Genomic DNA, 15,736 nt, shown 5'->3' with positions numbered 1-15,736 from the left:
CATAATGTTCTTGAAAATGCCAGACATAAGCAAGAAAGAAGTATCAGTTGCCCAACCAACGGCAGCCAAAGACAATGGTGTTCCAAAAAAGACAGATGCTACTCCAACAAAAGGTATTTGTAAATACTTGAACTGAACTGAACTTATTCAATCAACAAACCTAATCATTTCTTTATTTATCTTTGTCAACTGTGTTGTTTCCCTCTATGTTTGATGACTGGTTTGTTTCTCAGAATCATACACATCTTTTTAAATGTTTTCTGTGAATTGTCATGTGTTTTTGTGGACTGGTTGATTGTTTAGTGATTGTCTTGTCAGTTTAGTGATTGTCTTGTCAGTAATGTCAGTGAACTCTTAGTGAATGTGCTAAGCACTCGTTAGAGTGTACATTATGGCTTCTCTTGTATCAATACTTTGAAAAGCCTCAAAAACAACTCACAATGTTCTTTTAAGTTATCACGGATGTGAAGACAAAGACACCAATGACAGAGGCAAGTACAAAACCACAGCAAGCAGCTAGCAAGCCAGAGCTAGAGGCACCCAGGGAAACCCCTCTACAGCAAGGTAGGTTCGACAAGAAACAGGAATTACTCTGAAATTCTTAAACTTATTTTTCATCTTAAACATTTTTGTCATCTTTTGAGTATTTCTGTTCTTATAGTGTTTGTACTGTCATGTATTTCCTTTTGTTTGGTGATGTCATGCACATCCTAACAGTAAAACAGAAGGTTGAGCCATCTGACAAAGCAGCAGTAGCTAAACCAGCAGTAGCTAAACCAGCAGTAGTTAAACCTAAAAAGGAAGATGAAGTTGTTCTCACCAAAGGTATGCTTGATGCCATCCTGAGCACACTTTTATAGGAATGAACACATATGCTTCTCTGGCTATGTCTGAATTTTGAAACCACTTGTTTGAATCATAGTGCCCCAGAAACCAGAGAAAGTTACTCCTACTGCAAAAGTAGAAGTTCTACCTCAGCCCAAAGAAACTCTAGAGGAAAAAGGTATTGTGAGCTACTGCATTACATGCCATGTGTTTAATCCTAAAAGCAGTCTTCATATTTCACTTCGGTATATTAACATCTATTTAAAAGTTCAATATACATCTTTAATTTAAATTGCTTTACATTTTCCAAACAATGCTCAATTTGAAAGTGTCTGTTTTGTTTAGTGTTGTACTGTCATTCCTCTTTGCCACCGCTGCATGGTGTGCATCTTGATCTCTTCATTTCTTTTAAGTCATCCCAGTTCCGTTGAGGACTGAGTTAACGGCAACAACACTGATTGAGAAGAGACAGGAAGTTTCCCTGAAGACGGATCTGATGCAGAAGATTTCCCTGGCAGAGGAAGTTTCTTACAGAGAGGAGTTGTCCCATGGAGGCAAAGCTATGAGATATGAGAGAAGAGAGGAGTTCATTGAGTCAAATCTTGATGATATTTCTTTAAAAGGAGAAAAGGCACAACAAAGGCAAATAGTGCATGAAGAAGTTTCTACAAAGAACAGAAATTATATTTCAACTGTGACAGACACTGACCCAGTGTCAGAAGTCCCACTGAAGAAATCTGTAATTCTTTCCACAAACACTGAAGATGTATTTGGTGATAAGGACATTCCTCATAAGAAAGCTGTCTCTCCTAAGAAAGAAGGCACTCCATTCAAGAAAGCTGTCTCTCCTAAGGAAGAGGTGACTCCATCTAAGAAAACTGTTTCTTCTATGCAAGAGAGGACTCCATCTAAGGAAGCTGTTTCTTCTATGGAAGAGAGGACTCCATCTAAGAAAGCTGTTTATTCTATGGAAGAGAGGACTCCATCTAAGAAAGCTGTTTCTCCTATGGAAGAGGTAACTCCATCTAAGAAAGCTGTTTCTCCTATGGAAGAGTGGACTCCATTCAAGAAAGCTGTCTCTCCTAAGGAAGAGGTGACTCCATCTAAAAGAGCTGTTTCTCCTATGGAAGAGCTGACTCCATCTAAGAAAGCTGTTTCTCCTATGGAAGAGAGGACTCCATTCAAGAAAGCTGTCTCTCCTATGGAAGAGAGGACTCCATCTAAAAGAGCAGTAGATCCGAAAGAAGAAGGCACTCCATTCAAGAAAGCTGTCTCTCCTAAGGAAGAGGTGACTCCATCGAAGAAAGCTGTTTCTCCTATGGAAGAGGTGACTCCATCTAAAAGAGCTGTTTCTCCTATGGAAGAGAGGACTCCATCTAAGAAAGCTGTTTCTCCTATGGAAGAGAGGACTCCATTCAAGAAAGCTGTCTCTCCTAAGGAAGAGGTGACTCCATCTAAAAGAGCTGTTTCTCCTAAGGAAGAGGTGACTCCATCTAAAAGAGCTGTTTCTCCTATGGAAGAGAGGACTCCATCTAAGAAGGTTGTTTCTTCTATGGAAGAGAGAACTCCATCTAAAAGAGCTGTAGATCCGAAAGAAGAAGGCACTCCATTCAAGAAAGCTGTCTCTCCTATGGAAGAGAGGACTCCATTCAAGAAAGCTGTTTCTCCTATGGAAGAGAGGGCTCCATTCAAGAAAGCTGTTTCTTCTATGGAAGAGGTGACTCCATCTAAGAAAGCTGTTTCTTCTATGGAAGAGAGGACTCCATCTAAGAAAGCTGTCTCTCTTAAGGAAGAGGTGACTCCATCTAAGAAAGCTGTCTCTCCTAAGGAAGAGGTGACTCCATCTAAGAAAGCTGTTTCTCCTATGGAAGAGAGGACTCCATCTAAGAAAACTGTCTCTCTTAAGGAAGAGGTGACTCCATCTAAGAAAGCTGTTTCTCCTATGGAAGAGAGGACTCCATCTAAGAAAGCTGTCTCTCCTATGGAAGAGAGGACTCCATCTAAGAAAGCTGTCTCTCTTAAGGAAGAGGTGACTCCATCTAAGAAAGCTGTCTCTCCTAAGGAAGAGGTGACTCCATCTAAGAAAGCTGTTTCTTCTGTGGAAGAGGTGACTCCATCTAAGAAAGCTGTGTCTCCTAAGAGAGAGGAAATCTCATATGAAACTCTTCAAAGGATTGAGCAGCCAACACCTCATAAAGGTATTTAATCTGAGGAACTCACATTCATACAGTCATCCTGAATATGAAAATAACATCTGAATTTGCAAGATGTTACTGTAACATCTTACCTTCTCCATATTCATGATTCTGTCATGTTCTTCAAACAACAATGGTATGCATTTCACTTCTTTTGTGATTCAAAAGTGCGGTACATAGCACTAAAACCTAATCTTCACAAGTATCTTATGTCTTTTCTGTGATTAACAACATACTGTATGTATTCTTCTCTCTTGTTTGTTTGTATGTTTTCTGTCTAAATCTTTGTTTTGTCTTAATGTGAAATGTTACATAATACGTTTTTAGACCTAAGGGTCGCCCCTCATCCAATCTTCCATATTCTTATGTTTTCTGTTGTCTTCATTTCATATTGCAATCCACTTTGCTTGTGTTCAGATTCAATGTGTTCTTGTGTCAGTGTTTTCTTTATCAAATCTTAGCTCAAATTATAATTTCTTGATTGTGACCATGGCATACTTATTTTTTAAGTGCCACCAGTTGAGAAGAAAATCTCCCCACCAATGCCAAAGCCTTCGCCTGCTTCCCTTGTTGAGAAGGTTTCTCCCCCTGAAGGTAGAGTTTCTTCTGTTTTTGTTATTCATGTTGTTCTCTTCAAATGTCAATGTTCTCTTTTTGTGTATGTCCATGTTCAACAAATCTTCTTGCCCAAATGGTCATTTCTTGATTAGCTAAAGTGCCACCAGTGGAAAAGAAAACATCCCCACCGGCGCCTGCTCCTCTTGTGGAGAAAGTTTCTCCCCCTCAAGGTAGAGTCTGATGTGTTTTGTCATTTATGTTGCCCTCTTAAAATGTCAATCTACATTCTGCTGTTCAGTAAAATGGACAAGAACCAATCACACCAACACACCAACCATAAAAGTGTCATTAGATTTTTTCAATGGCACTCAGAAATAACATTTTAGAAGCTTTCTTTAATCTTTCTGTCTAGCATTCTGTCTGCAGCATCCTTAACAACCTCGTTAGAGGTTTATGTCTGTGTGCCTAGGTCATGATTTTTTTGTAGCATAAAGAATGTTACACTTCCCTTTAAAATCCAGTTTAAGTGCAAATCTTTTAGGCCACACTTAACATTACATAAATGTTGTAGCAGAGTAAGTACCAGTGCAATGACTAATATAGTTTTTCAAACTGAATTTTTATTTTCTTGGAACTCAGTGGTAAGTATTTACATACCTGATACAATTTCAATATAATAAGATATTTCCTTAAAATGGAAAAACTACTGTATGTAATGTGTCTTTTTTCTTATGTCTTCTGATGTCTTTTTTATTTTAAACTGAAAAGAAATTGATCAAACATCATTAGTCAAAGAATTGAATGACACGCTTTTTTCTCTAACCAAAACGTTATTTGTTTGCCTGGTTGTGGTTGTGGGTAGATTATTATGTCTGCACTATAGGCGCTTTCCCATAAGATCCCTTGCAATCATTTTTTGTATTTTTTCTAAACTAACTTGAATCTTACTTAAATTTCTACAGACAAAGGTCCCGTTACTGCACCTGGACCTGCAGGCAAAGGTAAGGATGCTTTATTATTGAATAGCTCATTAAACAAGTTGGGTACATGATATACCTGTTAATGTCATTTATGGCATATTTTGCTTCAATATCTGTAAACTGTTTTACATGTTTGTTGAGTCAATGTGTTCTTTATTGTACTGTAAAATGTTTGTGAGTCAGTCTTGTGTTTATTTGTAGTGGAAATTATTTATGTTGTTTAGTGCCTTCTGTGTTGTATGAAGATATAACATTGTATCAAACAAACTCTACAGCGCCAGCTATTAAACAAAAGGGTAGAGTTCATGTTCAGGATGATACAAAACCTGAAGTGCCAACTTTGAAGACGGTAACCAGAATTTCAAGAGTCAAGGAGGAAGATCAGGAATCCATAAAGCTGAAAAAAGTTCCAAAGATGCCCTTAGAAGAAGCACCAGCAGTAACAGGTGTCATACCTCAGAAATCAGAGGGGAAGATGTATTTTGAGGCTGCATCTAAAGTCACAGTGTCTGAAAGTTATGACATATTTGAAACAACCACAATAGCTCAAAGACCCCCAATAGAGAAGGAGGCTCCAGCTGAAGAGATTCATGTTGAAAAACCCAAAGAAGTTGCATCAAAACTTTCTACTGAGGAATCAGCGTATCAGAAAAAGGCTCCCAAAGATGTAAAAGTAGAAGAGAAGACTGGGTTGAAGAAAACACCCAAGTTCCTGAAAGGAGAGGCAACCGACCAACCTAGTTTATCTCTGAAGAAAGTATCAAAACTGCCAACAGGTGAGAAAGACCAAGAAGCTGTTAAGTTAAAACCAGTTGAAAGATCTTCTACACAAGGAACTGTTGAGCCAGGGAAACCAAAGCAAATCAGTGAATCAGAACCTTTTAAGAGGAGTGAGAGACCACAAAAAGATGAAGCAGTTAAAGAACCTGTTGCTCCCATGAGAAAGTCAGAAATAATCTCAGAGGATAATCAAGAGCAACAGGCAGTGGTAATGAAACCTGTTGACCAAGCTCCTGAATGTAAAAAGACCCAGGATTCTGGCAAACCACATTCAAAGGTCAGGTTAACTCCCACACCAGATCAAGACAGCGAAAGCATCAAATTGAAGCCATTTTCAAAGACACCCAAAGCTGAAATAAAACCGGAAAAACCCTCAAAGAAATCAGAGGAAAAGAGACCTCAAGATTCTAAAGCACCAAGTCGAACTTCAAGAGATGAAATTCCAAAAGACTCTGAGGCTCAACTTAAGAGAGTGGAAAAAGTTGATACTCCAGACAAGGAGCCTGAGACGATTAAAGAGAAAGAGTCGGGCATTGTCTTAAAGCCAAGTCCTCCTGTGAAGATAGTCCCTGTGAAGAGAGAGGAAAAGAGTCTGAAGGAAGAGAAGCCTGTGCAGTTAAAAAAGGTGGACCACATACCAAAAGAAGCAGAAGACAAAGAGAAAGAAATTGCCTTGAAGCATACAGACACCATGAAGAAAAGCGTAGAACTTAAAAAGACTCCCTCGCCTAGGGTGGAGAAACCAAAGCCAAAAGAAATTGAAACAATTGCTATGGAGAGGAAGCCCAGTGCAGGAAAGACCAAAACGCTGCCCAGAAAAGTCTCACCAAAAGATTCTATTGAAGCCATTGCTCTCAAAAAAGTTCCAAAGAAGACAACACCACAAGAGGAAAAGACTACTCAAGAAGCACCACTGAAAACCGGTCAAGGAAAGGTGCCAGTTATGAAAGAGATTTCTCCTAAAGCTGTGCAGTTGAGAAAGATTTCGACCCAGCTAGAAGAGGAGGTGTTTGAAGAGGAGCCAGAGATTGAGGAGGAAGATGAAGAGGAAAGTTGGGGATGGGAACTCGAACCACTTGAGAGTTATGGTTCCTCAGAGGGCTGGGGAGATGAATCTTTGGAGGATGGGGCAGTTGAGACCCCAGGAATGCCAGGTGCCAGACCAGGTGAGATGGTGGCTGCTGATCCTTGCCTCTCACCAATCAGGAGTCTCATATCATATTACCTCCATCCCTCACCATCTTAATGTTTTCATGTTCTTCATTTTAATGTTTGTCCTCATTCTGTGTTAAGTGTGTGTGTCTGTGTCAGTCATTTTGTTCAACGGTACTGACACTGAAAGGGCCCCTGGTCCTCAGTATTAACATAGTACATTTCTCTACATTGTTTTGTATCCATCCATCAACCATCCAACGGTAATGTTCTCAATTTGTGTGTCTGTCATTTGATTACATTTTGTATGTCCACATCATCATATTTAAACAACTTTAATATCTAAAATAATGACCATACCTGCTTCATTAGCATGCTACTGAATGTATGTCATCATCAATTTCTCTCTGAAATATTTGGTGTCATTCCTGCCAATTTTTGTCACTTTACTGCTTAAGAAAAGTCATACTGTTGTTTTCTATTCAAGATGGAAAACCAAAAGAAGAACCCAAAGGCAGAGGCAGAGGCCTTGGGGGTGAGAATTTTTAAAAATGTTTATTTGATATGGTAGCATATGTGTGATGTATGAATGTATGACAACGATACGTCTTGAATTTAAGTTACAAAGAAGTCATCATGAATTTAAATTTTTCCTATTTCAGCAAAGCAAACTCCATCCCCAGGTGATGGAGGCAGGGGCAGAGGACTGAAACCTGGTGCAGGAGGCAAACCCCCACCTGAAGAGCCCTTCGGAGGGTTCAAGCTCAAAGCAGTTCCTCTGAAATTTGTGAAGAAGCTCAAAGACATAGTGTTACAAGAAGCTGAGTCAATTGGCTCCGCTGCTGTGTTTGAGTGTGAGGTTTCACCTTCTACTGCTGTAACTACATGGATGAAAGATGATAGCAACCTACGAGAGAGCCCAAAACACAAATTCACCTCTGATGGCAAAGATCGCAAACTGGCTATCATTGATGTCCAGCTGTCTGACACTGGAGAATATACTTGTGTGGCCAAGAATGCCGGCAAGGAAGTAACATGCACTGCCAAACTCATTGTTGAAGGTATTTAAAGCATTTTTAATTTTGAAAAAATAGTTAAATAACAAAACCGAAAAATCTAAATAAATGATTTTTGATCAATTAATCATAATGCATGTGCATTACACATCTGTAACCACAACATGACTGTGATTTCAAAGCTACATGAAACATTATAACAGTCTTGTGGAAATGCCCAAGTGCTATCAATAATACAATATTTGTCAACGTATTAGCTTTGTCCTCCTAATGTCTATGCCTTTGTGTAGAACTCCCTGTGAAGTTCATAAAGAATCTGGAGGAAGAGACATCAGTCATCAAGGGGCAACCTATGTACCTGACCTGTGAGCTGAACAAAGAGAGAGATGTGGTTTGGAAGAAGAATGGTCAGCCCCTTAAAAAGATCGCTGGCAAGGTGGCCATCAATATCATTGGAATGCAACACGCTATTACAATCCAGAACTCAGGAGATGATGATGCTGGTGTTTACACTTGCGAGTGTGAAAACATCAAGACAGAGACAAATGTCAAGATAATTGGTATGTGGTTGTACACACAGAATCCCCAAAATAAATTGCTAACACATTTAAAACACAGCATGTCTGTTCCGCTGCATATTAAAACTCACATTTAAAACTTACAATTTTTCTTTCCATAAAGAAATCATCAGAGACTGGTTGGTCAAACCATTGAGAGACCAGCATGTCAAACCCAAGGCTACTGCCACTTTCAAATGTGAGCTCTTTAAAGAAACCCCCAACTGGAAGTGGTTCAAAGGGGACAAAGAGATTCCTAATGATCCCACTGATAAGACTGAGGTCAAGAAGGAAGGAAAGCAAATGACTCTCACTGTCAAGAATGCACAACCTGATGATGTAGGAGAATATGCCATGGAGGTTGAAGGCCGCAGATACGCAGCTAAACTAACACTTGGAGGTTGGTTGAACAAACAAGTAATCTTTCGATGTTTTCCAAAGAAGGCTACTTACTAAGTCGGTGAATGTTTATTGTATACTTTTTATACTTTTACAGAACGTGAAGCTGAGATCTTGAAGCCTCTGGCAAGTGTGGAAGTAGTTGAGAAGGAGGAAGCCTCATTTGAAACTGAAATATCTGAAGATGATGTGGCCGGAGAATGGAAACTTAAAGGACAGGCCCTAACAAGGTCTCCGGTAAGTCTTGGGATCATTGTGTTTGTATTTTCAATGCCTCCATGTTTTTCATACATTAAATCTAAATCTATATTGCTCATATTCTTTGTACTTTTTTTTTTTAGACATGTGACATCAAAGCTGAGGGCAAGAAACGTTTCCTCACTCTGAAAAACGTCCAGCTTGACCAGTCTGGTGAAGTGTCTTACCAAGCTCTGAATGCTATCACTAGTGCCGTGCTCACAGTCAAAGGTAAGAAAGCATTTCACAATAACAATCTAAAACTGTTTCTGTGATACAAATGGAAGATGTAGCAACATGTGCAAGGCAATGAACTGTCATACTTAACCATTATTCGTACCTCCCAGAATTGGAAATGGACTTCACTGTCCCCTTGAAAGACGTGTCTGTACCTGAAAAAAAACAGGCTAAGTTTGAGTGTGCCATCACAAAGGATGTGCCTAAGGTTATGTGGTTAAAGGGTTCTGACATCATTACACCAGGCCCAAAATATGACATTATTGATGATGGAAAGAAACATATCTTGGTCATAAACAGCTGTGAATTTGATGATGAGGCACAATATACTATTGAAGCTTTGGGCAAAAAGTCAACAGCCCAACTTACAGTTGAGGGTAAGTACTGGTTAAAACGACACACAGTTTATGATCATTTATTTGGTGGTGCTTTACCTTTGTCAATCAGTAATGACCTGGTTTGTGTTTAATGTTAACTTAATTTAGAACGTATTGTATTTGTCGTCATAACTATTCTCTAAAATTATTTGTTAATGGGTGACTAGCTTGTTAAGTGGGCTGCAGCAAACCTGTTATGCACTTACCATATATATTGTAGGTATGAGGCTCAAATTCGTCAAACTACTAAAGGACCAAACTGTGAAGCAAGGTATAACAGCTCGGTTTGAGCTTGAACTCTCTCATGAGAATGTATCTGTGACATGGTACAGAAATGAAATAAAACTCCATCAAAGCAGAACTGTGCTTACCCATGTTGATGGAACGAGACATGTATTAGAATTGAAGGAGTTGACTGTAGACGATACATGCCAGATTAAGGCAGAGGCCAAAGGAATACCCACAATGGCAAACCTGACGGTGATAGGTAATACCTATGTACCTCCTTCTTTCTTTCTTTCTTTCTTTCTTTCCCTCTTGTATGTGCTTTGTTCTACTATGTATGCATTGTTTCTCTGTGCTGTACCATATGGAGAGAATCCATCATTTGATTGTTCTGTGTTATCTTAATGTATATATATATATATATATTGCAATTAACTGTTTTGCTGTTCCAGAGGGTGATGCTAAATTCATAGTGAAGTTGCAAGATTATACTGCAGTCGAGAAAGACGAGGTCCATCTGGACTGTGAGCTCAGCAAAGATGTCCCTGTGAGATGGTTCCACAATGAGACAGAAATTAAGGCCTCCAAGTTGATTACCATGAGGGCTGAAGGGAAAAGAAGGATCTTGACCATTAAGAAAGTGGAGGCCAAAGATAAGGGACAATATGTATGTGATTGTGAAACAGACAAGACCATGGCAAGCTTGAATATTGAAGGTAAAGAAATATGAGCTTATACCTATCATAATACCTATTACAGATATGTTTTAAATATATTTAAACAATATTTGTTGTTTTCTGGGTTTAACTCCTTTTTTCATTTTCAATTATAGCTCGTGATATCAAGGTGGCTCGCCCAATGTATGGTGTTGAGCTCTTTGATGGTGAGACGGCTCGTTTCGAAGTGGAGATCTCTGAAGATGATGTCCACGGAAAGTGGAAACTAAAGGGAGAAGTGCTTAGTCCATCCCCTGTATGTATATTAGCCATGTGCTTTTATTTTATTTTTTTTACAGTATTTTTATATTCAGGCTTAACATTTATTCATTTTAATCATCTATTTCAACCATATACAGTGCCCTCCATAAGTATTGGAAAGAGGAAGCATTTTGTCTTCTTTTTGCTCTATACTCCAACAGTTTGGATTTGAAATCAAACAGTTACTATGGGGTCAAAGTAGAGATTGTCAACTTTAATTCAATGTTTTTTTCTTTCAGATTGTTTCACCATTTAGAAAGTACAGCATTTTTAAACATACATTTCAGGGCATATATACATTTCAGGGCTCAAATAGTATTGGAAAAAAATATATAATGTCCAAATAAAGCACACGTTTAGTATTTAGTTGACAATAATTTTTGAGGATAACTAGTGGTTTGCACCTTGCAGTGATGCCTCTGCAGTTTGGCTTGTTCTTGATTATTGGGAGCATTCTTTGGTCATCCACTGTAGTCTTCCTTGGCCTACCTTTTGCGATTTGTTTTTTGCGAGTCTACCTAGCCCTTGCGAGTCTGCTGAGCTCACCACCTACGGTTTTGGCTATGTTTCTGATAGTTGATTTTTCAACCAAACAATGGCTTCCTTGACTTTCATTGACACCTCTTTGGTCCTCATGTTGATAGACAACAATAGCAGGTTCCAAAGGCAAACACAAAGCCTAAAATCTATACTAGACATTGACAGCTCTCTTATGCCTGCACAATTGATGTGACAGAACACACCAGAAACACCTGTCAAGCCAATTTTCTAATACTACTGGTTCCCTGAAATATGGGGACAATGTATAAAAAGGGTTGTAATTTCTAAATAGTAAAACCAATCTGAAAAAATAAAACATTAAATTAAATCTAATAATCTCTACTTTAACCTCAAAGATTTTTTTTTATTTCAAATCCAAACCGTTGGAGTATAATGTTCCCTCTTTCCAATGCTTATGAAGGGCACTGTAGATACAGGCACCTGATGCATAACTCCTGATTGAGCACATCATCTTTAGTTCCTATTCTGAAATAATGTTGAGACAAGGATTTCCATGCACTTTTTAAATATGTTTTTCTCATGAGCAAGGGAGTGTAACTTTGCATTATGTTCTTGACAGGATATTGAAATCATTGAGGATGGTGCCAAGCACACTTTGACCTTGTACAACTGCAAGGTCTCCCAGACAGGCGAAGTGGCATTCTCTGCTGCTAATGCGAAGTGCGCAGCTAACCTGAAAGTGAAAGGTGAGATTGTCATTTCTAATCAAGAGTCTGTCTGCTTTGTTTTAAAATTGTTACAACAAATTAAATAAACTCCTCTAACTCTTTTAGAACTTCCAATCAACTTCATCACACCATTGAGTGATGTCGAAGTGTACGAGAAGGATGAAGCCAGATTCGAGATTGAGCTGTCAAGGGAGGTCAAGAGCATCCGCTGGTTCAAGGGATCTCAGGAGTTGAAGGCTGATGATAAGTTTGAGATTCTGCATGAAAAGAAGAGACACACTCTGGTGATCAAATCTGCTGCCTATGATGATGAAGCTAAGTACATGTTTGAGGCTGAGGACAAGAGAACGACTGGCAAACTTGTTATCAAAGGTAATTAACATTGAGACTTCAGAACCTAATTATGAAATTAATGATTAATTCAGAGCATAAACAATGGTTAATGTATGTATATGTATATAATTTACTAATGGCATTTGTTGTTAGGAATTCGCCTTGAGTTTGTCAAGCCCATAAAGGATGTCACTGTCAAGGAGCGTGAGACAGCTGAGTTCAGTATTGAACTTTCCCATGACAAGATCCAGGTCACCTGGTACAAGAATGATGTACGTTTGCATCCCAGCAAAGTTGTGCACATGTCAGAGAACGGTAAGATGCACACATTGGCCTTCAAAGAGGTGTCCATTGATGACACATCCCGGATCAAAGTGGAGGCTTTGGGGAAAACCTCAGATGCCATGCTCACCGTTCTCGGTAAGTTAGTGAATGTTGTGTCGTTTTATTTACAAATTAAAATGAATCTGGCATGTCTTTTAAACAGTTGCAATCGTAATTTTATCTAAAGGCACATTTCATTTCTCATTACTTGTTCTTGGTACTTTACAGAGGGAGATCTCTACTTTGTCACCAAATTGCAAAACTATACCGCAGTTGAGAAGGATGAAGTTATGCTGGTTTGTGAACTAAGCAAGACCTCTGCTGAGGTGAAATGGTTCAAAGATGGCCAGGAAATCATTCCCTCCAAGAATGTGATCTTCAAAGCTGAGGGAAAGAAGCGTATGCTGACAGTTAAGAAGGCAGAGAAAGGCAACATTGGAGAATACACCTGCGACTGTGGTTCTGACAAGACCACAGCCAAACTGAACATTGAAGGTATGGTATCTGTAGATTAGAATTAGAGTACCTCATTGTGTATTTTTTTTTTTTTTTTTTTTACGTTCATAAAATGCATATTTGTATTTTTCCTCTGCAGCTCGTGATATTAAGATTGTCCGTCCGCTGTACAGTGTTGAAGTAACAGAAACTGAAAGTGCTCGATTTGAGACAGAGATCTCAGAGGAGGATGTGCATGGTCACTGGAAGCTCAAAGGAGAAGCTCTTCATCAGTCCCCTGTGAGTGTTATTCCTTGGTTACCCCTCATTTAATTTGCTGGAAAGAATGCTTTGTTTATATGTGTGAAGAAGAAATTAGGTATTTAGTAGTATACCTCACTGAATGACATATTTTCTTCTCTTTTTCCAGGACTGTGAGATTAAGGAGGAGGGCAAAAAGCACATGCTGATCCTGTACAACGTTCGCATGGATCAGATGGGAGGAGTTGACTTCTCGGCTGCTAATGCAAAATCAAATGCTCAGCTTAGAGTTAAAGGTGAGTGTGTGTGTGTGGGTGGGTGGGTGTGTGTGTGTGTGCGTGTGCGTGCGTGTGCGTGTGTGTGTGTGTGCGCACATGCTTGCGTGCATGTGTGATATGTGGTATCATACGCATACACACAGCAGACTGTCTTTCAGCTACCTTATTATAAGGCTTCAGATTTTGTCTGCACTTGGTCAACATTATGGTATTTAGATGGCTTTGCTTTGATCCCAAGGCCCCTACATTGTCGCAAGTTGAGTAACAATCGACTCACCATTTTTCTAGTTGACTGACAGTAAAAGATAGTGTAGCGTTGGGGTAGGCTAATGGCCAATCAGGTGTTGTGGCTATTTTAGAAGCCACATGCCTTATCTAGAGTGGGTGCTCAGTGATTGGTCGAACTACAACATGCCTGCTTATAGCTCTTGAGAACACACTCAACATGCAAATTAAGTAGGCCCCCCAAAGTTAAGTCTTGAATCAGTTGTCCCAGAGGTTTGTGGACAGGCCCCATCTGACAGGATACTATGAAATGTAGATGTCTGTGACAATTATTTGTTTATCTTGAGTCAACTAACAATGTCTTCTCCTCGATCCGAAGCCCGGACTATTGGTCTGCTGCGTCCTCTCAGGGATGTTACGGTCACCGCTGGGGAGACTGCCACCTTTGACTGTGAACTGTCATATGAGGGAATTGTTGTGGAATGGTTCCTAGGAAGCACAAAGATGGATCCAAGCGATAGGGTAAGTACAGTAAAATTTACAAGCACTTAAACTATTACCATAAACAAACAGGCTTTATGAATGAATACATGCAAAAAACAAATAGTTTACAATTTAATGAAGTTGTTATTCCCATGATTTATGATTGTACATTTTATTTTTCCTGAAATAGTTGTTCATTGGTTCTCCTGTTTAAGCTACTTCTCTACCTCTGAATAAACATCCCTTCTAGACCCAACTACCTCACAAAAACTTTAATTTACATGTTCTCACATTTTCTACATGTTTAATTAAAAAAGATGGAATACTTTTCAACATTTTTGATAATCATTTATCACCAACATGTTTTCTACATATAAGGAGTTAGCTGCAGCCAATTGCAGCCCTATCTATTTGAGATAATAGTTGGCTGTCCTGCATTGCTCAAGTTATTTTTAACTGTGTCAAGAGTTTGTGCAACTAAGTGTTACACATTTGCTGTTATACTTGGTAGCTGTAACTTTTACATTATTCATGCCAAATATTACTCTACATTATACGTATTTATAGTTACTACCACAAGGCACAGTAACTTCATTAGACCATTCAGGGGAGAACATAAAACCCTACTCTTTATAGAAAACACAACAAGTAGTTGATTCAAATATTTTTGTTAACGTAGACAAAATGGCCTGCTTTATTTGATTTGATCAGGTGGTCACCCGTGCAGAGGGCAAAGGTCACACTCTAACTATAAGAGATGTCAAGCTGACTGAGGCTGGTGAGGTGAAACTCACTGCAAAGGACTTCAATTCCCAAGCAAAACTCATTGTCAACGGTGAGTCATTATTAATTTGATTAGTATGGAGATTATCTGACAGTATTCCATTGTGCCACTAATATGATGGTGTTTTGCCAAACAGAGCCCTCAGTTGAGTTCACCAAACCTCTGGAGGACCAGACTGTTGAGGAGGAGGCCACTGCTACGCTGGAATGTGAAGTCTCCAGAGAAAATGCAGAGGTCAGATGGTTCAGAGATGGACAGGAGATCCGCAAAACGAAGAAATATGAAATGGTGGCTGCTGGCTGCAAGAGAAGACTCGTCATTCAGAGCTGCACTCTTGATGACTCAAAGACATATACCTGTGATGCGAAACAATTCAAGACCTCTGCTTTCCTTAACGTTGAACGTAAGTCCAATTTCTACATGAAACACAACTGAAGAGAACTTTCAAGCAGCAAATCAGAGAGAATGTAATGTATGATGTTATGATTACAGCTCCATATGTTGAGTTCAGTAAACCACTCCATGATGTTGAGGTCAAGGAAAAGGAATCTGCCAGATTTGAGTGTGAAGTGTCTCGCGAGAGTGCAAAGGTAAGGAATGTGAATAGATATAATAAACCTGGACAGGACAACCGAGTGGAAATAAGAGGAGTCCAGTGTCATTTTGAGGTCTCATATTTGGTTATCTGTTCAATTAGGTGCGCTGGTTCAAGGATGGCAATGAGATCAGAAAAGGAAAGAAATATGAGATTATTGCCAAAGGTGTCCAGCGTATTCTCATCATCACAAAGTCCGTTTTTGATGATGAGGCAGAATACGAATGTGACGCAAAGACCTCCAAATCCTCTGGCATGCTGACAGTTGTTGGTA

The 15,736-nt window shown here is 39.2% G+C and overlaps 1 protein-coding gene across 1 annotated transcript in view; it reads left to right on the top strand.

The window, feature by feature from the left end:
* LOC310813205 (titin-like) overlaps positions 1 to 15,736 on the top strand; it is a gene marked incomplete at its 5' end in the record, with an annotated part of 146,534 nt that overhangs the window by 49,046 nt on the left and 81,752 nt on the right. Inside the window, 22 exon segments of the mRNA XM_083682068.1 lie at positions 5,104 to 6,504; positions 6,978 to 7,025; positions 7,153 to 7,551; positions 7,797 to 8,066; positions 8,188 to 8,463; positions 8,560 to 8,699; positions 8,804 to 8,930; positions 9,047 to 9,313; positions 9,534 to 9,800; positions 9,991 to 10,254; positions 10,371 to 10,510; positions 11,636 to 11,762; positions 11,850 to 12,116; positions 12,231 to 12,497; positions 12,630 to 12,896; positions 12,997 to 13,136; positions 13,267 to 13,393; positions 13,980 to 14,122; positions 14,795 to 14,918; positions 15,004 to 15,270; positions 15,360 to 15,457; positions 15,565 to 15,733. Coding sequence (XP_083538194.1) covers positions 5,104 to 6,504; positions 6,978 to 7,025; positions 7,153 to 7,551; positions 7,797 to 8,066; positions 8,188 to 8,463; positions 8,560 to 8,699; positions 8,804 to 8,930; positions 9,047 to 9,313; positions 9,534 to 9,800; positions 9,991 to 10,254; positions 10,371 to 10,510; positions 11,636 to 11,762; positions 11,850 to 12,116; positions 12,231 to 12,497; positions 12,630 to 12,896; positions 12,997 to 13,136; positions 13,267 to 13,393; positions 13,980 to 14,122; positions 14,795 to 14,918; positions 15,004 to 15,270; positions 15,360 to 15,457; positions 15,565 to 15,733 — 5,595 coding nt within the window.

The sequence above is a fragment of the Argentina silus genome, assembly GCF_951799395.1.
Source record: "Argentina silus genome assembly, chromosome: 12".
NCBI classification, from domain to species: domain Eukaryota; kingdom Metazoa; phylum Chordata; class Actinopteri; order Argentiniformes; family Argentinidae; genus Argentina; species Argentina silus.
This window is presented reverse-complemented; position numbering and strand designations above follow the sequence as displayed.